The sequence below is a fragment of the Tachysurus vachellii genome, chromosome 6, assembly GCF_030014155.1.
Source record: "Tachysurus vachellii isolate PV-2020 chromosome 6, HZAU_Pvac_v1, whole genome shotgun sequence".
In the NCBI taxonomy this organism is placed as follows: domain Eukaryota; kingdom Metazoa; phylum Chordata; class Actinopteri; order Siluriformes; family Bagridae; genus Tachysurus; species Tachysurus vachellii.
The window spans coordinates 11661092-11684225 of record NC_083465.1 but is presented as its reverse complement, the minus strand read 5'-3'; the positions used below and the strand labels follow the sequence as shown (position 1 = coordinate 11684225).

General features: G+C 39.7%; 2 protein-coding genes across 16 annotated transcripts in view; one reads left to right on the top strand and one right to left on the bottom strand.

Annotated features, from left to right (window-relative positions):
* The first annotated feature begins 2737 nt into the window (after positions 1-2737).
* Positions 2738-17474, top strand: nsd2 (nuclear receptor binding SET domain protein 2). Of its 3 annotated transcripts, none has more exons than XM_060872230.1 (24): positions 2738-2999; positions 4844-5599; positions 7012-7201; positions 7296-7459; positions 7553-8005; positions 8086-8175; positions 8259-8430; positions 8551-8613; positions 8723-8835; positions 9079-9169; positions 9276-9379; positions 9558-9656; positions 9760-9883; positions 10083-10283; positions 10387-10566; positions 11328-11484; positions 11638-11840; positions 11942-12045; positions 12243-12512; positions 12631-12747; positions 13152-13293; positions 13942-14048; positions 15405-15603; positions 16438-17474. In XM_060872230.1, the coding sequence occupies exons 2-24, from the start codon at positions 4859-4861 to the stop codon at positions 16797-16799; spliced, it is 4446 nt and encodes a 1481-aa protein (XP_060728213.1). In that variant the 5' UTR covers positions 2738-2999; positions 4844-4858; the 3' UTR covers positions 16800-17474. The 3 variants fall into 3 exon arrangements, with proteins under 3 accessions (XP_060728213.1, XP_060728214.1, XP_060728215.1); XM_060872231.1 differs by having other exon boundaries at positions 2994-3090; XM_060872232.1 differs by lacking the exon at positions 2738-2999 and adding an exon at positions 4631-4657.
* A 1552-nt stretch (positions 17475-19026) lies between these two features.
* kiaa1109 (KIAA1109 ortholog) overlaps positions 19027-23134 on the bottom strand; it is a 40425-nt gene continuing 36317 nt past the window's right edge. For 12 of the 13 annotated variants that reach the window (XM_060872215.1, XM_060872220.1, XM_060872223.1 and 9 more), the window contains 9 exons: positions 22924-23081; positions 22480-22666; positions 21883-22100; positions 21500-21769; positions 21169-21378; positions 20851-21045; positions 20621-20755; positions 20276-20447; positions 19027-19998 (listed from right to left, as the gene is read on the bottom strand). In XM_060872215.1, coding sequence (XP_060728198.1) covers positions 19779-19998; positions 20276-20447; positions 20621-20755; positions 20851-21045; positions 21169-21378; positions 21500-21769; positions 21883-22100; positions 22480-22666; positions 22924-23081 — 1765 coding nt within the window. In that variant the 3' untranslated portion in view covers positions 19027-19778. The remainder of the gene's footprint in view (positions 19999-20275; positions 20448-20620; positions 20756-20850; positions 21046-21168; positions 21379-21499; positions 21770-21882; positions 22101-22479; positions 22667-22923; positions 23082-23134) is intronic. The other variant, XM_060872217.1, reaches the window with a different exon arrangement.

Below are 23134 nucleotides of genomic sequence, written 5' to 3'. Positions count from 1 at the left end.
TCTTATTCGTGTCTTATACAGTGTTATTATTTCTTAAATGTCTGAATATTCTAACAAAACAATAGGTAACAATGTAGTGAGTTTACTTCTCTCTGGTACACTATACACGCAGGGGAGATTCTAGAATTTTCATGGGGGGGGGGCACAGTGGCTTAGTGGTTAGCACGTTCGCCTCACACCTCCAGGGTCGGGGTTCGATTCCCGCCTCCACCTTGTGTGTGTGGAGTTTGCATGTTCTCCCCGTGCCTCAGGGGTTTCCTCCGGGTACTCTGGTTTCCTCCCCCGGTCCAAAGACATGCATGGTAGGTTGATTGGCATCTCTGGAAAATTGTCCCTAGTGTGTGATTGGGTGACTGAATGAGAGTGTGTGTGTGTGCCCTGCGATGGGTTGGCACTCCGTCCAGGGTGTATCCTGCCTTGATGCCCGATGACGCCTGAGATAGGCACAGGTTCCCCGTGACCCGAGGTAGTTCGGATAAGCGGTAGAAGATGAATGAATGAATTGTGGGGGGCTCAGCCCCCAGGGTAGGGTTGTATCCTACTAACCTTATTGCAATCCACTATTCCATTGTATTCCCTGTATTTCACTGTAAAAAAATGAAAAATTTAGATGTGACCAATCACTAGAAAATTTTGAGTTGTGAATGTAATTTTTTTTTTTACAATGAAGACTTCCTGATTCATTACTCACTGTACAAACACACGTACACACGTTTCCAGTACAAACACAACATTTTACTGTTTGCATTTCTATGCTCACATAAACACCTCAGATAAGGAACTTTTTTGACAAAATAAAATAAACTTTTAACCAACTTTTAACCAGAAAATAACATAAAAGCCATAAACATTGACTATGCATATCAGTAATATAAACAACACATGTATGAGGCTGGACAATGGACTGTGGTTAACTATCAGAAGGAATGAAAAACAAGCGAAAATGAAGCAGCTTGTGAGAAGCAGGGACAAAGTTTTTGCAGCCCAGTTACTGGTCTTTCATTGGGACCATCAACCTGTGTCTTCTCTCCTTAAGAGTAGCAAACCTGTTGATAATTTTATCATGGTCCAATTGCTCAACGACATCTTTCTCGATGGCCATAACTGCCAGTTGATGGAGCCTGCTCTGACCAATTAAAACAACATAAGTTCAATGTTCAATGACTGCAATGAATCTTTGGAACACAGTTTAATATTCTCACCTGACTGTTGCTCATTTGCAGACCTACTCCTGCACGACAAGAAAAAATGTCGTATATCCATCTACAATGAAATATAATTTTTTTTTTTAGCTTTTTAGCCTTTATAATCAACAATACGGTTGGTTATACATCAAGTTACCCCGTGAAAATTTATTTCATTTCAAATCATTTAACTAAACCGATAATATTCATTAAGAATATAGACAAAACCTGTATTAATGAAATTGTCTATTGGCAATATGTTTAATATGTTCTATATTTATTTCTATTTATTAAAAATAACAACATGAATTATCAATTTGCCACTTCTATAAATCAATTACTTAAAAAAAATCCCAAATCCCTTTACTCTTACTCTAATATATGTATCATGATACACTAATGATTCATATATATATAATTAAAATTATGTTTAATAATACAAAACAAAATAACTCCACATGATGTTTCTCTCTCTGTGCCATTTAGTGCTTTCAGACAATATAATGATGTGTCTTTAATCATTTCTGTGCATGGCTGCATATTTGTAATGCCGAAATACACAATGATATGTTTTACATTTTAAAAGGTCAATTAAAATAATTCATGGTCGTTTTCTAAAGTATGTTTTCATGGGTGTTAATCGCTTCTTTTTTGTTGGAAGAAAAAACAACTATCACACTGTGATAAGGGCTGAAGTTGAACGCAGCGAAGACGCATTGGATGAGAAACCGAACTGTGTATTGGTCCAGTAAACTGCAATTACATGAACTGCACCAATGCAGATGTCATATCATAGCAATCCATCAATAAAAGCACACACACCTTGTACTCTCTGATGTTCGCTCTGCTCGGCGTCCCTGCGGATTGAAAAACGCGCTGCATCCACGCAGACTCGGTTCAGGGGAGGAGCCGAAACAGGACGCGGCTTGTCGCCGCTTCAAATGCGTTTTTAAAGGGGACTGAAGCGATCAAAAAATAATTAACCAAATAATTTTTTTAGGGGGGCTGGGCAGAAGTTTAGAGGTAAAGCCTCCCTAAAAAGGACCTAGTGACGCCACTGTATACACGGCTTTATTTTTTTTTAATGGCGAAAATGAGCTTCCATAGAAACGGTCTCCTGGAGGATTGCCATTGGAGAGAAATTCTGGCGCGCTTATTTATTGGTTGCCAGACATTGTTTATTTAACCATTGATTATTATTATTAGTAGTAGTAGTAGTAATAGTAATAGCATTAGTAGTATAACTGTCTCTAGTCGTTAAATTAAATACACTATACATACATTTATTCAGCATGTTTGTTTTGTTCTTTTGTTTATTCGCTGTGTCCACTAATATTTCAGACGTATAGCAGTAATTTGGTAAAAAAAAAAGGATATTTTTGCAGCATTCGTATTGTTGTCGAGTCTGCTTTTATTACGTTATTTCCCGTAACGCGTTTCTCCTTAAAAATAAATAGCTAACGAGATTCTCGTATAAAACCCACTCTACCCAGCACTATTATATTATATTATTCGGATGAATCTGGCAACCACGTCGCGCGCACCGCCTTCTTTCCTTTGACGTCACTCGGTAAGGATGCCCTCCAGTTTGTTCATTTCGCTTGGCGGCCTGTTTGACTTATCGACGTAGTTTTTTTTTCCGAAGAAACAAAAACAAATTACCTCGGATGCTTATCTATTTGGCGTGAGTTCTGATTTCTGTAGTTTTGCGAGGACATTTCGTTGTTTATTTTTGAAGATGCTGTGTCGCGAGGGAGAGCGGAACATATTTGAAAAGGCCGGTTGAACGGAGCAGCTGCCGTCAACCAATCGGAAGTGAGTATTTTTCGCGCTGATTGGAGCGAGAGTCTCCTCAAAGCTTCAACTCGAATGAATAGAGGTCGGAGTAACGCGATGCTTCAAACAGGTTATTTAAGATAATAATACACGTTGATGTCGCACGACCTGTGTTTGGTCTCATGAACGTTGTTGTAGCGTTACAGAAGTGTAATCGGTGTGTTTATCTCTAGAAATATCCCCGTAGTGTGTATAAGCTAATAAGCTAACTAGCATCTTAACCTGGATTGTCAGTCAAATTAGCATTAGCTCCCTTTGCTGTGTTAATCAGATGTGACGTTCACTGCCTCTCTGCAACCAGGGGGTTTTGGTGGTTTTAGTAAAATTGTCTGTCTGTATTCGTGCTGTGACGATAATATTTATTTATCGCATTAAACAGCTATGTGCTTATTATTGCTAGTTAGCTACCTAGCGCCCTGGTTGTTAGCTATTTGTAATTATTTTTAGCCGCGCTGCTAACGTCATTTTGTTATTGTTTGTCGCTGACTCTTTGCTAATCGGCTAGAAATTCAGAGCTATAAGAGTAGCGTTTAATTTGGCTCAGTGTTAGCGAGGTGTCTGAAGACTGTTGGTGTGCAAAGACAGCTTTGTGTGAGGGCTATTTGCATTAAAGTGGACTATTATGGAAAGTGCATTAAGAGCCATTAGGGAGGCTTGATTTTTGTCACCGTAGGCTATTAATATCAATAGGTTTCTCACCTGGATAACGAGGCGACTGAGTGACCGTTTTCAATGACAATAGATTACTTCTCCGTTATCGTACTTAAAAGTTAGTTGGACGTGATTTTTCCACCTATATTTTATTTTTCGTTATGTTCATCAAAATATAATTCTTGCCAAAGCAACTTCACACTTAAAGCTGAGTGTGATCCATAGTCCTGTTTATAGTCTGATCGATAGTCTTATTTATAGTCTGATCCAAAGTCTTATTTATAGTCTTATTTATAGTCTGATCCATAGTCCTATTTATAGTCTGATCCATAGTCCTATTTATAGTCTGATCCATAGTCTTATTTATAGTCTTATTTATAGTCTGATCCATAGTCCTGTTTATAGTCTGATCGATAGTCTTATTTATAGTCTGATCCATAGTCTTATTTATAGTCTGATCCATAGTCTTATTTATAGTCTTATTTATAGTCTGATCCATAGTCTTATTTATAGTCTTATTTATAGTCTGATCCATAGTCCTGTTTATAGTCTGATCGATAGTCTTATTTATAGTCTGATCCATAGTCTTATTTATAGTCTGATCCATAGTCTTATTTATAGTCCTATTTATAGTCTGATCCATAGTCTTATTTATAGTCTGATCCATATACTGAGTGACAATGAAAGTCGTCATACAGCGAATCCTTTTGCAACTGATTAAGTTTATGTTGCATTTTATGTCCTTTGTCCATTAGGGCCCTATAATCTAACACTTAATATTTTTCATTACTAAGTAAACGACATTTAAGTCAGCATTAAACTAATCAGGCCCCCACTCACTGCAGCCTGAAGAGGGAAGCCATCTTTATGGACCGAATCCCCATTTCATTTAACATGGACACTTTGAGTCAGTGGTGCCAATGATCACAGTATAATATATATTATAGAAGTCAGATCGTATCTCAGTATAATGTGGTTTTGGGCTGGTAAGTTCATGCAAATTGAGTGTTTTTTGAATGAGCAAATCCAGAAACAATAATAAAAAAAAATATATATAAGGTTTATGGATTTGGATGTAATTTTTCTTCTTGTCTTATTCATTCTCAAAAGGAGGAATTGATTTGTTAAAGAACAGCTAAATTTGAAAACATTTGTGCTTCATATTACAACAGATCTGAGTGGCACCAATGGACAGTAAGGGAGGATCTCTACCTGCAATGCCTGAGCCAAAGAACCCTACCAGTATGAAACAGTTATCTGATTCACCATGTGGATGTAAGGGACGAGGTGATGGAATCACAGATCCTGCTCTAATGGATAAAGCTGCTACTCAGCTAGCAGCCACACCCCATGATGGTGTTTTGCAGAAAATTGGCAACCATAACCACACTCATGAACATCTGAAGGATTTGACATCTCGTTTCTTCAATGGTGATCAGGAGACAATGTCAAAGTTCTGCACTTCCCCCCCTGGATCGCCCCTTCTTAAAGCGGTAGAGTCTGGACCTCAGCATGGCAGCCCGCAAAGGAAGCCTGACTCCTCCCCTGAGCTCACACTTAAAATAACCAAACATTTACCTAATGGAAAATCACCACCACCAAGCAGGTACGAAGCTAGCTATGGAGAAGATGGCACAGAGGAAACAAATGCAACTTTAATTTTGTCAGATGGTATGCTAGCTCCTGCAAATGCTATAAATGAAGGAATCAAGTTGAGGGGACCAGTGAAGAAAGTGCCACCAAACAGACGGCACCCCCTCGAGCCTGCTGTTAATGGCTCTGAGAGATCAACTTTCACACACACCATGGAACCATTTGAAAAGTCCAGAGAGTCATATGACCTTGCCCCGGAGTCAGATGTCCTGATTTCCGAATCCAATGATGCTACTGTCATTGATGTACCTACTTGTATAACTTCGAATGGCATGGTATGACTTTGATTCTTTGTTTAACCTTACTATTTTCCCTGGGTCTTTTTGACCCGGTTGGAAGATTTTAATGTGTCATAACTTGGGTTTTCTTCAACACATTTGCCTGAAATTTAGCAAGATTTTTCTAAATTATGAACTTTGCAAGCAAATTTAATTTTGTCTATTTTCGTTGAACTGTGTGATCAGAACAATATATACTGTATATTGCGTTTTGGAACAGCTTGGGTCATTTTGACCCGGCCACATTTAGTGGGGCAATAGGTCACACTTTTGCCCTTTTCAGCGCAATGAACATAAATACAGACACAAAAATGCACACATAAAATATCCACTAACACAGGCACCCAAAACACACACTCACACCCCACACACATGCACACAAACACACACACAAATTGGGCATTGCATTTCATTAGGCCTCCAGAAAGAAAAAAAAGCCAAACATTTGTAAATATTTCACATTTTTGATATGCCTTCACCTAGCAGAGGGCAAAATATGATCTACCGAAATGATGCCCCACACACACACACACACACACAGTCAAACACTGTTCAAAGCATTGGGCATTGCAATTCAGTTGGCCTCCAGACAAAACAAAAGCTACACATTTGTAAACATTTCACACGCACACACATACACGCGCGCGCGCGCACACACACACACACTCATACACACACATGCACACACTCATACACGCACACACACACATATTGGGCATTGCATTTCATTAGGCCTCCAGGAAAAAAAAAAGCTACACAAAAAACAGGTTTTATTATTTGCTGACATTAAAAATGGTCAAAATGGTTTCAAAACAATCTCCTGCCCTTGAAATATACCAGCCTGTAATTGTGCATCAAATTTTGTGTCTCTATAGTGAAAATAATTCAAAATTTCTGTTTTTTTTTTTTAAACTAAAAAATTAAGCATTTATGTATATAAATAAGGTTTATTATACCAAATATAAATTTTATTTTTTTTGCAAAATATGTTAATATGTTGGAAACAAGTTTGACTAAAAAGGTGAAAAAAAGACTGATATATATACTTAATTTTTTATAAGCAGTCAAAACAGACAAGGTCAAGTTGACTCAGCGCTCCTAATTTGTATAGGAGGACAATAGGAGGGTTAATACAAATGTTTTTGTTTGTTTATTTATCAACATGACAGGGAAAAATGTGATATAAACAGTAGTTTGAATTGTGCAATTAAAATGTATTTTAATGAGAATTTGCAAACTGACTAATTGCATCACCTCAAGCAGTTAGGTTGTAGAATATTTCATGCATTATGGACCTACGTATGATTTGTAAGAGTTTCTGTGAGCCTATTCTTATACCCAAACATAAGTATAAACATTAAAACAGTATAAACATTAATATAAGTTGATTGATTTTATCTTCCCCACAGCCTGTGTTAGATACTGGTGAGGCTACTGTGGTTCAGGGTGTGGGTGATGCTGAGACATTACTAACAGAGGAGCAACCCCATGTGCAGTTTTCTGTCGGAGATATTGTCTGGGCTAAAGTCTGTGGATACCCATGGTGGCCATGCATGATCACTACAGACCCAGAGTTCAACCTTCACTTCAGAGAGAATGGTAAGGACCAGAGACAGATTGGTCATGTAACGTTAAAGGAGCATAGGCATTTTCATTTAATGCATTGGTTATCATTTATTTTTCTCTCCAACAGCAAACAATTGCAGAGGATTATTTTACCATATACAGTATTTTAGCGACACACCAGAGAGAGGATATGTTCCTGGGAAGAACTTGGTCATATTCTCTGAGAAAGAGCAATACCAAACCCTGTGCCGTGGAAATAAACAAACCACTGTCCCCTCTGATGGCAAGAAGGTACTGATACTCTTTGTGCATAGCTTATTCAGTAAAGTATTTGTATTATATGTGACTCTTGCTATTTTTTTTTTTTCGGCTTAATGTCTTCAGCTGCAGATTCCACGTAAAGTGCGGATACCGTGGGATACGGGTATCTCCCAGGCAACAGAGGCAGTAGCTTTGCCTGTAGAGGAGCGCCTGGCCAAGTTCAGCTTCACATATGAAGGCAACCAACCACGGTTCAATTCTTGTATTCTGGAGGAACTTCAGTGCAACCAGCAGCAGCAGCAGAATCATGAAGAGTTTCCAGATACAGCTAGTCTCACTCCGCCAGACTCCACTCAGTCCAGCCCCATCACCGTACAGACACCGAGCAACCATCTTACTCCTCCCCTTCCCACCAACAGCAGCACTTCAGCAAGGAAAACGTCCCTTGCTGCTAAAGCACCTAAAGTCCCAGCCAGCAGGGGACAATGCAGCCACAAGGAGAAGAATGCTCTTTGCAAAAGGAGAAAGAAAGCGGTTCCTGTTGTGGATCTCCCTCATATTGACACTGGTGTGCAGGTGTGTGCAGTTATGAGTTTTGTAAGTCCTGATTTACTCTTAGTTTATCTTTCTTGCAACAAATTTGACTTCTTTTTCAGGAAATGCAAATTGCTGCAGATCAGCTTGAGCCTGTTGAGACGACAACGAATAAATCTGGAATATTCACAAAAGATTCCTCTCTGAATCAGGTGTTGCATTTTTCCCCCCGTTCTATTGTTGTTATTGTTGTCCAGGGTGTTTCAGTTCATCCATAAAATCTATATTTGTGTAGGATGTATTATTTGCTGAAATCGACCCACAGTTTCAAGCATCCCAGAAGAAACTGCGAAAACTCAAGCAGAAATTTCCAGCTGCTCCAAGCTCCCTGAAAAGGAAGAAAATTAAGGCATCTGCTATTACCGCTGAAAGACTAAACACAGAATTACTAAAGCCAGTGATTTTAGGTGAGAATGTAGGATCGGCAGTCCCTTGCACACTTTGTTTGCTTTTTTGACATGTTTGAGTAAATGTCGAATTGTAAATGTTTAATTGTTGTGATAAATATTCTGTGTCTCTAATTAAAGATGCTGAAGTCTGCAAGATGAAGAAAAAACTTAAAAAGAATAAGACAGATGCTGTTTTCAAAGGTTGATTTTGTCTGCATAATCTAAACCTTTGTAATACTGGAACAACATTATCATGTTCTATTTTTTGGTCAGCTGAGCTGTCTAGTAAGAAAATCTGTCCTGTGTTTAGTCATGAAGAAGGCCTCAAAGCGTGCACTTGAGGAGCCCAATGTGGAGGATGTACCTCAACCCAGGAAAAAGGCCAAGCTTGGGGGCAGTTTAAAGTGGCACGAGACGCAAAAGGTTTGATCATTATTAAAGATTGCTGTCGTTAATCTGATCAGTAGTATTAGAAGCATTATTTGACTAACAGTATTAAATTTTACTTCTATAACCCAGGTATTGTTCTGTGGACAACATAGCAGATTTTTTTAGGGCCAACGTAGTTAAGTTCATGATGAATGATTTTTTTCAGCTCGATATAATTATGTAAGATTTATTGTAGGTTTTGACGGCCTGGTTGTTTTTTCTCTTCTACTTGCACAGGCACCTGAGCCATCCGTCAGTATGCAAAAGCGAAAGAGGCAAAAATCTGCCATCAATGAGAAAAAAAAGAGATCCAAAACACCCATCTCGGGTAAATGAGGAAATTAATTACTTGCTTGTTTGATGCTTTGGTCCATTATTCACATTGTGGTATGTTTCTAAAGAAATCTTGCTTGTTTGCTACATATCTGGTTCAGTGGTAGAGCCTCAAAACAAGGGCAGATGGATTAGGAATAAAAACGAGGACCCTAGCAACCAGACGCTATCGGTTTCATCCAAGAAGCATGGCCCATCAATCCAGGTAGTACTAGAGATAAGCTTCTCTTTATTGTGAGCCCAAATTTGTGATTAGATCACACTACAGACTAAAAGCTAATAAGTCAGCGTAATTGAAATCTAAACAACTATATAAGATGTATATTCCTTTTTGATGTTGCTGTAGAGCAATTTAACCAAACATCTACTCCATTGTGATACAGAATTCATATCAGGAAAGACCAGATTCTCCCACCGATGAAGCCCATGCTACCAGGAAGGCTGAGCGTGCAGTCAGTAATAAAAAAGAGAGTGTGTGTCAGGTTAGTGTACGCATACATTATGATCATATTTGGTAGGTTTCTGTTATTGTTCCATGCAAGAATGTTTTTTTGTTTGTTTGTTTTTTTTTTATTGTATATACAGGTTTGTGAAAAGACAAGTGAGGATCTGGTGACGTGTGAAGGACAATGCCATGGTTCATACCACCTGCAGTGTTTGGGTTTAGACCAATCGTCAGACAAGGTGCTCTGCACTGCATGCCGCACAGGTATGGGACACATTACCAAGAGCCCTGCAGTCACCAAGATGCCCTCAAAACTATTTTTTAACTTAAGATTAAACCATATGTCATTAGGGAAAGCAGGGTAACCGAATTGCTAGAGTAAGCTAAAGTTTCCCCTAAACCTTCTCGCTCCGTTTCGAACTGATTTTTCTCCACATTGTAAATTGCTTTCCCTGTGTTACAGGAGTTCATGCGTGTTTCACATGTAAGAAATCTGAAAGAGAGTTGAAACGCTGCAGTGTCCTGCACTGTGGTCGGTTCTACCATGAGAGATGTTTAAGTTTAAGCGCTTTGACTGTTTTTGATAACCGAGGATTCCGCTGTCCCCTACACACTTGCCTCAGCTGTCACTGCAGTGGCCGTGGTACAGCAAAAGCCACCAAAGGTACTGCAGTCTCTTGTTCATTTATGGACCCCTGCTGCTATATACTAAGCACGTGTAGCATTTTCTTTTGTGGTGGTATAAATCTTTTCTATGTATGCTTTAGGAAAGATGATTCGTTGTTTGCGCTGCCCAGTAGCGTACCACAGTGGAGACCTATGCGTAGCAGCAGGAAGTGAGACGCTGACTCCCACAACTATGTTATGTACCAATCACTTCAACCCTAAGAAAGGCTACAGACATCATACCCATGTCAATGTCAGCTGGTGTTTCATCTGCTCTAAGGGTGAGATAATAACCTGATTACGAGGCTTATGAGGTGTTGTTTTTCCGTGCTCATAATTTTCTATTTTAATGCATCCACATAAATGATTTTATCATCCAGAATTGATAGTTTAGAAAATACTGGTGTGTACACTAATATTACCAGTTTTGTAGTCAAGAATAGCAACATTATATTCAACTTTTAATTATAATACTATTTTGTCTTTTTAGGGAAGAATTTTTAATTGGCGTGGGGACTTTTTTTTTTGTGACAACTTGCCATGCATGAAGGTCTGTTAATATAATGGGAATAAACCTCACTGGCCATGGTAACTGTAATAAGGGACAATAAAATTATCATGCAAGCCTTTTATCAATAATCATTTGAATATGTACATGTATTTTGTGATTAGTTCCCATGTGTATAGGATTAATTAAAAAAAACAATTAAAGCTGCAGTGAATAATGTTTGTATGAGTAGGTATCAGCAGGTAAAGTGTCACATGCTCTGTTAGAAGAACAATTGGCCATTAATAACTAAATGTACATTACAAGGTGTCTCTGTTTGCCTGTAAATGCTGCTAGCAATGCAGAAACTCCCTTGCGTAAGCCAAGGCAGTTTATTTCTGTTTTAGAACGCTGATTAGAAGGGAAAGGAGACGTGCACTATATGGTTGTGTTTTTGTTTACATTTTATAAAGCTGCCGTAGGCTCACGTGACCAAATCAGTATATAGATTTGTTAACAGTGATGTGTATTTGTATTGTTAAATTGTGCCTGTAGGTGGCAGCCTCCTCTGCTGTGAATCATGTCCAGCTGCCTTCCACCCTGACTGTCTAAATATCACTATGCCTGATGGCAGCTGGTTCTGTTACGACTGCCGATCAGGCAAGAAGCCCAAGTACAGAGACATCATCTGGGTCAAACTAGGCAATTACAGGCAAGTGTCTTTCAGTGCACAACAGGGACTCATTACCCTGCAGACACCAGCACAAGCATTTTGCAGGATTTTTTTTTCAATACATTTAGACATATCCAATATGTTAAGAGTAAGTAATCATTTTATGACCTTTGACCCACACTGAAACACCAGATGGTGGCCAGCAGAAATCCGTCACCCCAGAAACATTCCTACGAACATCCAACACCTACGTCATGAGATCGGAGAGTTCCCTGTTTATTTTTTTGGATCAAAAGATTACTATTGGACCCACCAGGGCCGTGTGTTCCCATACATGGAGGGAGATAGGGCAAGCAGAAACCAGAAGACTGGCATTGGGAAGGTCTTTAAGAACGGTAATGACGTTTACAGCTTTTTCTACTTTTTAAAATAAGGCCCTTTCATTCGTATCAGTGTTTTTACCTGTCCCCTTGTCGTACCTTGTCGTATCTTTTAGCTGTCCTGGAGGCTGAGGCTCGGTTTAACCAGATCAAAATGGAGAGAGAAGCTAAAGAAGCCCAGGAGAACAACAGGAAACCTCCTCCCTACAAATATATCAAGGTATTTTATAGGAACTTTTTTATGCAAGGCAAAAAAAAATAAATAATTGGGCCTCATGAACAGCAGTGAACATATTTACTGGCTGCTTCCATTTTGATAAATTCTTTTCCCATGTGCAAAATGATGTGTTTGCCTTTCATATATCCTGTTTTAGTTCCCCTGTCATTGTTAAGGTAAAACCAACCTGTTTTCTGCAGGTCAACAAACCAGTTGGGCACGTGCAGATCTACACAGCTGACATCGCCGAGATCCCAAAGTGCAACTGTAAGCCAAGTGATGAGCGGCCATGCAGCTTTGAATCGGAGTGCCTGAATCGCATGCTGCTTTATGAGTGTCACCCTCAGGTGTGTCCGGCCGGAGCTCGCTGCATGAACCAAGACTTCACCAAGCGTCTCTACCCCGAGACTAAGATCATTCGCACAGCTGGCAAAGGCTGGGGTCTTATTTCTCTCAGAGACATCAAGAAGGTGCGAACTCCATTGTTGTGGACTAACAATAAAATATGGTCTTACATTGCTGCCATAACGAACCTATTTTAATTTGCTTTATTTTGTATGCTTATCAATGTGTGTATGTGTAAATCAGGGGGAGTTTGTAAACGAGTATGTGGGGGAACTAATCGACGAGGAAGAGTGCAGAGCCCGAATCAAATATGCCCAGGAAAATGACATCACACATTTCTACATGCTCACCATTGATAAGGTAAGTACCACAGTCATCTTATGGATGCATTATGCCATGAAACAGAATAATAAATGTTCATTTTTCATTAATATTTCTTTTTAAAGACTGTAAATAATCGGAAAAAAAAAAATTTCAATTTAAAAGTTTATTACTTGTTACTAATTTACTCTACGATCAGGCATCTTCGATCTATAATTGTATGAGGGGGTGATGAAATGAAAGGAAGTTTAATTTATTGGATTGTTCTACAAAAGGCTCCTACTGGACAGCATAGAGTAGAGCTAGAAGAATGATATTTACTAGGGAGTGTCACAGGGCAGCATTCTGTGTCCCTACAGTACTAAATACAGCAGCTGTGCTCGGTAATTACACCAAAATACTTGTAAACAAAACATGAACTAATTCCCGGTGTGTGGATGCAGGACCGGATCATTGACGCAGGCCCTAAAGGGAACTACTCCCGCTTCATGAACCACAGCTGCCAGCCTAACTGTGAGACTCAGAAGTGGACTGTGAACGGAGACACACGTGTGGGTCTCTTTGCGGTGTGCGACATTCCAGCAGGTGAGTTCAGATTTATTACAGTACATGTCGTGTCATGTTAATAATCAAAATATACAGACAAGTGACTAAGGAAAAATCTACATGAACCATGAAAGTAAGCAAAAAAAATTGTAATTGAGGTTAAAGTTTGAACATACGTATATACATGTAAATGTCTAAACAGAGCTAAAGAAGCATAAAAGTATTTCAAATATTCTATATTATAGCTGGTTTCAACATGTTTTTGCAGCTTAATTAATATTTTGTGGCACTGGAATATCTTGTGAAATCTTCATCCAAATTGTAGACACTTGAGGTATTTTAGTCTACTCCATGTTGAACACTTGTAATATAATATAATTTTATAGTAATATCATTTTTTTTATACTCCCAAGAATGGATTCTGAACGTTTCAAACAGCTGTAGTTGTTACAAAAGTGCTGTTTAGTAGTTAATTATGAAACACGATTACCAAGAGTCGACTAGACGTTTCCTGTTTTCTCTTTTTTTCATTATTCTCTAATTCATGAATCATGCGAAGCTTAAATGGTCCCGATAGTGAGAGAATGTTTGTTTTATTGGTAATGCCTATTACCTGATATGTGCATCGTTTGCTTAAAGGCTTTTTTGTTTATTTGCTCATTATATTTGCTGGCTTTAAAATTCTAGGCACAGAGTTGACTTTTAACTATAATCTGGACTGTCTCGGGAATGAGAAGACTGTCTGTCGCTGCGATGCACCAAACTGCAGTGGCTTCCTAGGAGACAGACCCAAGGTGAGTCACACAATGTTCGAAGTGCTCAATCATTTATAATATACTTGATATGAAGACCAAGAGCTTTGGATTCAGAAAGGCACCTACAGTGTAGTTAATTCGTAGGTCTCTCTTACTCTGTTACAGTCCTTATGCCTTCTGGAAAAAGCTAGAAATGAATTTAGTTTTTCATTTATGTACAGAAACTAAAGGTTAGAAGGTGGATCGATTGTCACATTGTAAACAGTATTTTTTTTCTACCTCACACTTGAGTGGATTTTATTGTCTTTTATGCAGCCACTAAGAGTTAATAAGTATACACTTGCTGCTCACTTTATTAGGAACACTATAATAACACTTGGTATAGGGTTAATACTCCATTTGCTCTCAAAAGAGCTTAAAGTCTTCATAGCACTTACTGCATAAGATTTGGAAACATGACTTTCTCATGACATGTATCACACAATATCTGCAGTGTGTTCACTGTCATGCGGTGAAGTGTATGTTTCATCAGGTCCCAGTTCTACTGGAAGTTGTTCTACTGGATTTAGATTCAGTAACTGTATTTGTGCTTTGTGACATGGTGCGTTATCATGCTGGAAGTGACCATTAAAAGATAGTACCTCACCCACAGGCTTGGACTGTTGACACAAGGCAGGTTGGATCTATTGATTCATGCTATCGTCACCGAATTCTGCCTAGCAGGCTACATTTTTCTGTAATTAGCACTCTAGTTTTGGTGAGCTTATCCCAGTGTTATGGATGACCCAGTGTTGACCCAGTGTTAAGGATCTAATGGCCAAATTGTGACGGCTGGATGACTAAGTCTCAGCAGCTCCAAAACGCCAGGTCTTGTGGGCTGTTCCTGGTATGCAGTGGTTAGTACTTACCAAAAATGCTCCAAGGAAGAATAACCAGTAAACTAATTATGGGGTTCACAGTGAGCACATGTGACAGAGTTTGGAGATGCCTTGTGGAACATTTTGCTGCCTGCAGCATCATCAGGCTGACCGTTTTGGTGGTGAGTCATTGATTGTCTGGGGAAGAATATCCTTGGCGGGCCACACAGACTTTTTGTGGGAGTACATACAGGCATGTGGGGGTTATACACACTACTGAATAACACTGAGTTGCTGTGATGAAATTCATGCAAGCTGGATAAGCCTCTATTTAAAATGTATTACTCTGAAGTTAAAGATTTCTTACTTCAATATTTATTCATTGAGCTCCAGTGTGTGACTTAGTTATTTTTAATCAGCTTATATATAAATCATAGAGTACAGTTGACTTGAGTCTAGAATAATGTATAGTGTTTTTTTTTTTAGATAATCCTTTTTAAACGTTTTTAAACAGAGGGAACTGTGCTCTGTGTCACAGATCACCCCCACTTCAGAGCCCAAAGCCAAACTACAGAAGAAGAAACCTAGGCGGCGACGTGCTCGAAGTGAAGGGAAGAAGCAATCTGAGGATGAGTGTTTCCGTTGTGGCGACGGAGGACAGTTGGTTTTGTGTGACCGCAAGGGCTGCACTAAAGCTTACCACCTGTCCTGCCTGGATCGAACCAAGAGACCGTTTGGTGAGCCACGTATCTACAGTGTTATCGCTCAATGTAACAGCTGTACTTAGTTTTTCAAATTTAAAAACAGAATTTTTATTTTTTATTGGTGATCCAGTTATCAAATATTAAATCCCACATCCCAGATATATGACGAATTTTGGGCTTTGTATAACTGCAACTTTCAAAATATGACACGATTTCATATAATTGCAGGAATGTTTTATAAACTCAAGAATTCATTCTTTTCAATGATTAAATGAAGAAATCTAGCAGTAGAATATAATCATGCTAAAGCCTTTTCTGTGGGGCATCACATCATTCAGTTTAAATAATGAACTTAAAATATAATCAACTGCTCAGATAATGGGGGGCACGGTGGCTTAGTGGTTAGCACGTTCGCCTCACACCTCTAGGGTCGGGGTTCGATTCCCGCCTCCGCCTTGTGTGTGTGGAGTTTGCATGTTCTCCCCGTGCCTCGGGGGTTTCCTCCGGGTACTCCGGTTTCCTCCCCCGGTCCAAAGACATGCATGGTAGGTTGATTGGCATCTCTGGAAAATTGTCCCTAGTGTGTGATTGTGTGAGTGAATGAGAGTGTGTGTGTGTGCCCTGCGATGGGTTGGCACTCCGTTCAGGGTGTATCCTGCCTTGATGCCCGATGACGCCTGAGATAGGCACAGGCTCCCCGTGACCCGAGGTAGTTCGGATAAGCGGTAGAAAATGAATGAATGCTCAGATAATGAAACCATTAACTTAGCTTATAACCAAACCTATAAACAGCCTTTGAGAGGGGTTATTTGTGGGACTGGGGCAAATAGGAGAGCAGCTCATTCACTGTGTTCATGTGATATGCAGGTCGGTGGGATTGCCCCTGGCACCACTGTGATGTGTGTGGCAAACCCTCCGAGGCTTTCTGCCAGAGGTGTCCCAACTCCTTCTGTAAGGCCCATGAGGAGGGCATGCTGAGAGCACAACCCACCAGCAACCAGCTGTGCTGCCAGGAGCACGATGAATCAGACCTGCATTCCACACCAGCGGTCACCCAGAAGTCCGATCTCACCACTAAACACGCCAAACGTGGCCGCAAACCTGGAGCCCGGAGCAGCACTGACACTGCAGCAAAGAAGCGCTCCAGGAAGCATCGTAACAAGCAGCAGAAGGGTCGAGCTGAAAGTGCTGCTCCCCTCTCTCCCCCTCCCTCCATACCCTACCCATGATTCAGTGGTATTGATATGAACATGACTGTTCTCCCAAACTGAAAGCACTGTCTGATCAGGGAAGTATCTGAACACTGTAGAGCTCAACAAAGCTGCCACATCAGGTTCCAACCCCTCATTCAAACTCTTGCTCATTCAGGAACCACCACACCAAACAGCCTCATGACTACACAGCATTACGGAGGCCAAACTTGAATTATTATTATTATTTTTTTTTTTTTTTTTACACCTGTTTTAATCTTTCAGATAGATTATTTTTGTTTTATTTTTTAACAGTAGATGTGTATGGAAATGTGGAAATGTGAAATTTTCATATATATGGAAATATATACGAAAGACCAAAAGTATAATACTTAAATTGCTCATAGTATCAGAGTATTTGTAGTGTTTTTTTTTTTTTTTGTTTTGTTTTTTTTAAATAAAACTGCCAGTTGTACCGTTAAATGTAAGACACTATGGATAGCCCTTGAATTGTTTTTATAGTTAATATAGAGTGCGTTTAACTATAGAGCAGCACATTTTTAGCACATTTTTTGTTAGCTCATTTTTTTTGAGTTTATGTAACATGCTAGAATGTTAAACGAGTCTCTGCAAAATCTACCTATTCAGAGTTTAAAAAAAGGCACAGGAAATCGAGTCAGGGCGCTTTTGGGTGAAATAAATCTTTTAAAAATATTTTTGTATCCCTGATTATTTGGTTGTTTTGTAATTGCAGTGGGTTGTGAGAACAACAAATGTAATTAGGTGGCTGGAGTTCATTTCTAGGTACAAGAAGCTGTTTGAGGTATTTCTCAAAACTAGGCGTGTCGAATATACAAACCACACGCTGTTAAACACTTTGTACACAGATCAGACATCATAATAAAACCACTTACAGGTGAAGTGAGAAACACTTTATTTTGATGCACTTGTCAAGGGGTGGGATATATTAGGCAGCAGGTGAACAGTCAATTCACAAAGATGATGTGTTTTGGAAGCAGGAAAATTGGGCAAGCATTGGGATCTGCTTGACTTTGACAAAGGCTAAATTGTAAGGGTTCGACTATTGGATTCGTATCTGTTGACTGGTCACTTAAAGTACAGTTAGCCCAATGTTCTATTCATGAAATGTGGTAGGGATGTGGTAGCCTAGTGGTTAAGGTGTTGTGCTACCAATCGGAAGGTTGTGAGTTCGATTCCTACATCCACCAAGCTGCCACTGCTGGGCCCCTGAGCAAGGCCCTTAACCCTCAATTGCTCAGTTGTATAAAATGAGATAAAATGTAAGTTGCTCTGAATAAGGGATTCTGCTAAAATGATATAAATGTAAATGAAACCAGGTAAGAACTTGGATTTTGTGATCTGGTGCAATATTGTGCTGGAAGTATACCCCATATAAGATTGGTAAACTGTAGTATTAAAAGGGATGCACAAGGAAAGCAACAAATCAGACTAGAGCATACAAAGGCATTGACTCAAACAATATAGTTTAAGCCCCAGCACCACCAAACTAGTCTGTTCTTTAACCTTGGAGCCTCTTAAACTTATCTGCTCCACAGACTGACACTGTTCTTTACCTCAAACGTTTAAAGATATGCAAAGAAATAAGTTTCTTGAAATATTTAATTGCTTAAGTGGCCTAAAGAATATCCAAAGAAAATGCTACCCCTACTATTACTGTCACCAACAGCTTGTAATGTTAATCCAAGGCAGTTTGGATCCATGGATTTGTGCTGCTTTCCAAATTCTGATCCTACCCTTTTTGCAGAAAACAACTAGGTAATAATTGTCTAATCTTTTTCCCCAAAGTATGGTGAATAGTTTGGCAGTGTGGAACCCAGTATAATCTGCCTCAAAGTTGTGTGTTGTGCATTCTGAGATGCTTTTACTTTCTACTCATCATGGTTGACTTACTGTGACCTCCTATATTCAGCTCAAACAAGTCTTGTCATTCTCTGAACTCTAATAGACAAGGCATCTGTACTCAGGTAACTGCTGCTCACTAGATACTGTGTTTTGTACCATTCTGTGAAAACTAGTGTTGATCTCAGCAGATCATTAGTTTCTGGAATACTCAAACAATTGCAGTAACTTTCTTAATTAAATCTAACGGAAATCTAACACACAAGACATCCTTTAAAATGAAACCTTGATAGCTAAATTTTTAGACAGCACTAAATGCTTTTGTATTATAGCTAATTTCAACATCTTTCTGAAGGAAAAGTTTATAATATTACAGTGAGGCAGATTTGTGCCGTCAATTTTTTTATTCATAGTCAATTCTGCATATATACACACAGTAGTCTACTGCACAGCTATACATTAAAAATTCACACACGCCTAACGAGTCATGACTTGCACATTAATGATATTAAAATATTCGGCTGTGTAAGTCAATACAAATCAGATATATTAGAAAGATTCACATTTTGAAATACAAGTCCAGGTTTGATCTGTTGCGGTTGTTTTGAGCCCAATGTAGATCAGGCATTGGAACTTTTGGTCACTTTTAAAATGAACTGATGTGCTTAAGGACACATGCTTCACATCTCTTGGCTCTCACAGAATGTGACAGGCAGTAACAATTATGCAAAACAACAATTGGCACATGTCCTCTGACTTTTAAAATGATATATAAATATAAAAACAATAAAAATCAAGTGGAATTTTCATTAAGCTTGAGTGAGTAACACTACAAGACACTGCTTTTTACATTTATACTGTACAGCTACAGATCAAACACTTGTGGTTCTCACCATGATAGTATAGTGTTCATGAAACCTAGAATGTATAAGTGCGTATGATCCACAGAGCAAAGTCCATCTGGAATTCAGCAGCAAGTTAGAGTTGATTAAAAATACACAGAAGATACGGAAACTGTACAGAGGCGTTAACAAATCCAGTGATTAGCTTACTGACATGTAATGGTCTAGTGTTCACATTTAAAAGAGTGAGAGTGAGAACGGGAAGGAAATGATTGAAACCTTCAGAGAAAGTTTGTTAATGTTCATCTTTGTCTCTTCCTCCTTTCTTCTCCTTCTCATCCTGCAGTGCATTGCCCAGTTTCTTGATGAGAACAGACAGAACTTTATCCAGGGGGTCCATCACACCTCTCTGAAGCCACTTGGGTATTGTAGTTCTTGCGTGATGGAAGCCGAGTTTCTGCAGGATGTAGTCCACTCCCACCGGATCAATTTTCCGGCCTGTCCATGAAATCAACCTGAAATGTTTATACGACACTGCAGCATTATTCAGTGTCTTTAAGGAAAACTAGCAGTAGTGGATATATGACAAAAAGTAGTATCACCTGGAGCTGGTTATCAAGATGTATACAAATTAGGTTTAGCCGAATTGTTTGTAGAAGTGTTTACACAAGAAGGCTGGTAGTCAATTATTTCTTAATAATATTTATAGTTGTTATTAATAATAATATCATATATCATGATCTTTGATAGTGGTGAGTGCAGACAGAACAGGTGAGCGCAGTGTTAAGTTACCGCAGTGTGGGCTCCAGGTGCCAGGTATTGCACAGAAACTCTCTCCAGTCCACAGTGGTGTAGTTCACACCATCCTCTTTAGGCTGGTCCTTCTCACCAGCCCTGTCCTCCTGCAGTGCTGTGGGGCTCTTCTGACCCGGCCGTGAGGCAGACATGCGAGGTGCGAATAGGGCTGCAGCACACACATCAACACAGTCACACATTCACCTAATATACTAACTGATCAGCATGGAAACTATATTCATTATAGCAGAATGAGCTAAAACAAAACGGGAAATCTTGTAATCTCTTAAGATCGTTAGCATTTGATAGGTTTGTTTTGACTGCTAATATGACACGCATCACCTTTTTCTTTTTCCTTTAAGTATGCAGAAACCAGATCATGCAGGAACATGATGAGCTCAGCATCCATGGTAACGCAGATGTGATCAGTGAATTCAGTCACCACACTGCATTCCACTTTGGGCTTGCTGCTAGGATCTACATGCACAAACACACACACAGCAAAATTATTCCTCTTAAATGATGAACATAGAAAGTGTCAGTTTTCAGTGGGCTATGTGATTTGGTTATACCGCTGAGGGATGGCTCCTCTGGGTCCTGCACATGGATAGATTTGAAATCAAGCTGCATCCTAGGCAAAGCAAATATGGTCTCAGTCTCATGGTTGTAGCTGGATGAACCGCGAAACCCACTCAGTAGACTGGAGCTTTTAGCAGCAGCTCCACTGTCTGAGTTATTTGCATCCACGTTCCGCAACAGATTCAGCTCTGTGAGTTGGAGAAATAGAATGAAAGTGACAGGTGAGGGGTTTAAAGTTTGTTATTTTTTTTTTATCCAGCCACTTTTTCCAAAAAAGTGAGAATACAGAAAAAAAAATTTAGGTTTTTTACCTTCATTCCGCATAGCTGTGACGTAGCTGAACCATTCCTTAACCGTGGCCACTCCATGAGGTGGGTTCTCATGTCGACGACGGGTTACCTTAGTGATGGTTGCCATGGGGCTTTCTAGTGCACCGCATGGCTTAGTCACCATAGTGTTGTGTCCAAGGTGAAAGTCTAGAGTCTGCACAATATAGGTGGAGTCTTCACTGGAACCTGGGTCTGAGTGAGAGAGAGAACAGGAGAGAGATTGATTGTGTGTGTGTGTGAGAGAGGGGGAGAGAGAGCAAGTGGGCCATAGAATGTGGCCTGATTGTGTTATATTAGTTTAACATAATGTCACCTATGCAAGTTTCAGTACCATCCTCCCAGATCTTCTGAGCTTCAGTCCAGAAGGCAATGTTGGGCTCCTCAAGGTGAAACAAAACCCACGACTTGGAGCGGAAGTTGGGTCCATGGAAACATGCCAGGGTCATGTGGTTCCCATGGAGACTCATTGAGCCCCCAAGCTGCACAGCATCCTCAGGGAGTGGCATCTGGAAGAGTGAGATGTGACAGCCAGCCACCATCTTTAGCACGGCCGGCCAGTGCCGATGATGAGCTGCATCCATATCTAAGAATGATTGGGAGAGAGAGATGCTCACATAAATAACAGTATGGTTTTACACACTAGCAAATGTAACCATATACTGCATAACACACTCAAACACCCACATCCACACTCACAGAGATCGGCAGCTACTTTGTCCACATTAGTCATTGGTGCTTTAGGGGGCAGATAAGGCCCCGGACCCCAGGTGGACAAGGCACGCTTGCTTGTGTCGAACTGCTGAGTAAAAAACTCCTGCAACTTCATGCCAATCTTGATCAGATCAGGAGTGGTGGACCGAGAAATTATCACCTGGAAGATATCCCACTGCAGGTCTCCATGCACAAAGATCTCACTGCAGGACACACACACACACACAGATCATAGAGCTATTTATTAAAACTACAGGTGATCACACAGAGACTAGACCAATTTACTGTTGTTTTATGATCAGTTACTGGTTTAAGATCAGTGTTGAACAGGACAGTTAACATTTCGGGGGTACCTATACAGCATATTATTCTGTGATGGGCCATTCTGTATACCTTTTATAATTCCTGGCATATATTCCAACAGCTCCTATTGTCGTAATCTTAAAACTAAACCATTACGCTAACCAAGCATATGCAACACAACTTATCAACACTAAACCTGTTTGAATGAAACAGATCTGTGAAGTCATTTCCAACCCTTTGGACTTTTGATTTGACTCTGCCCAGGTAGGAGAAGATTACCTTTTCTCTGATAGGCTGGCTTCAGTGCAAAGATTGACCTTCCACTCATCCTGCAGCTGGAGATTGGCATTACTAAAGACCCCCATTAGGATACTGGAGCCCATGTAGTCAAGCCGTGCCTCTGTAGAGCCCATGGTGATCTGAATCTTATGGCTTGGCTGCTGGTTGGGGTGTTCCGAAATATGAGCTACAAGACATTAAACAAAAAACACCACCGATCTTAGTACAATATGTCTGTTCAAGTATTCAGCAAAGAGATTAAAGATTTCATTGTCCAGAACAGTTAAAAAAACTGACCAAGATCTTTATTTTTTAAACAAATGGTCCCTGTATAGATGACTGCAGGACATCATTTTAGCAGTAAATGCAAAACTAAATAAAAACAGCCAAAATGAAACTTTCATGTTAACTGTTGTTAAAAAAGTGCTTGAAGTGTGTACTTACAGACCATCTCAAGTGTATTCACGTCTATGTTTCCTCCCACCACTCCTCCTTTAGAGTCCAGTTTGGAGCGTCCCAATCCAACAGCCATACTAATCTCCCGATCTCTATTACTGCCCACTGACAGACGCCCCTGACTCTTTAAACCGCTTGTTGTCCAGCTACACATACAGAAACAGTTAAATTCAGTTGTATTCAGTATGTATTATGCATT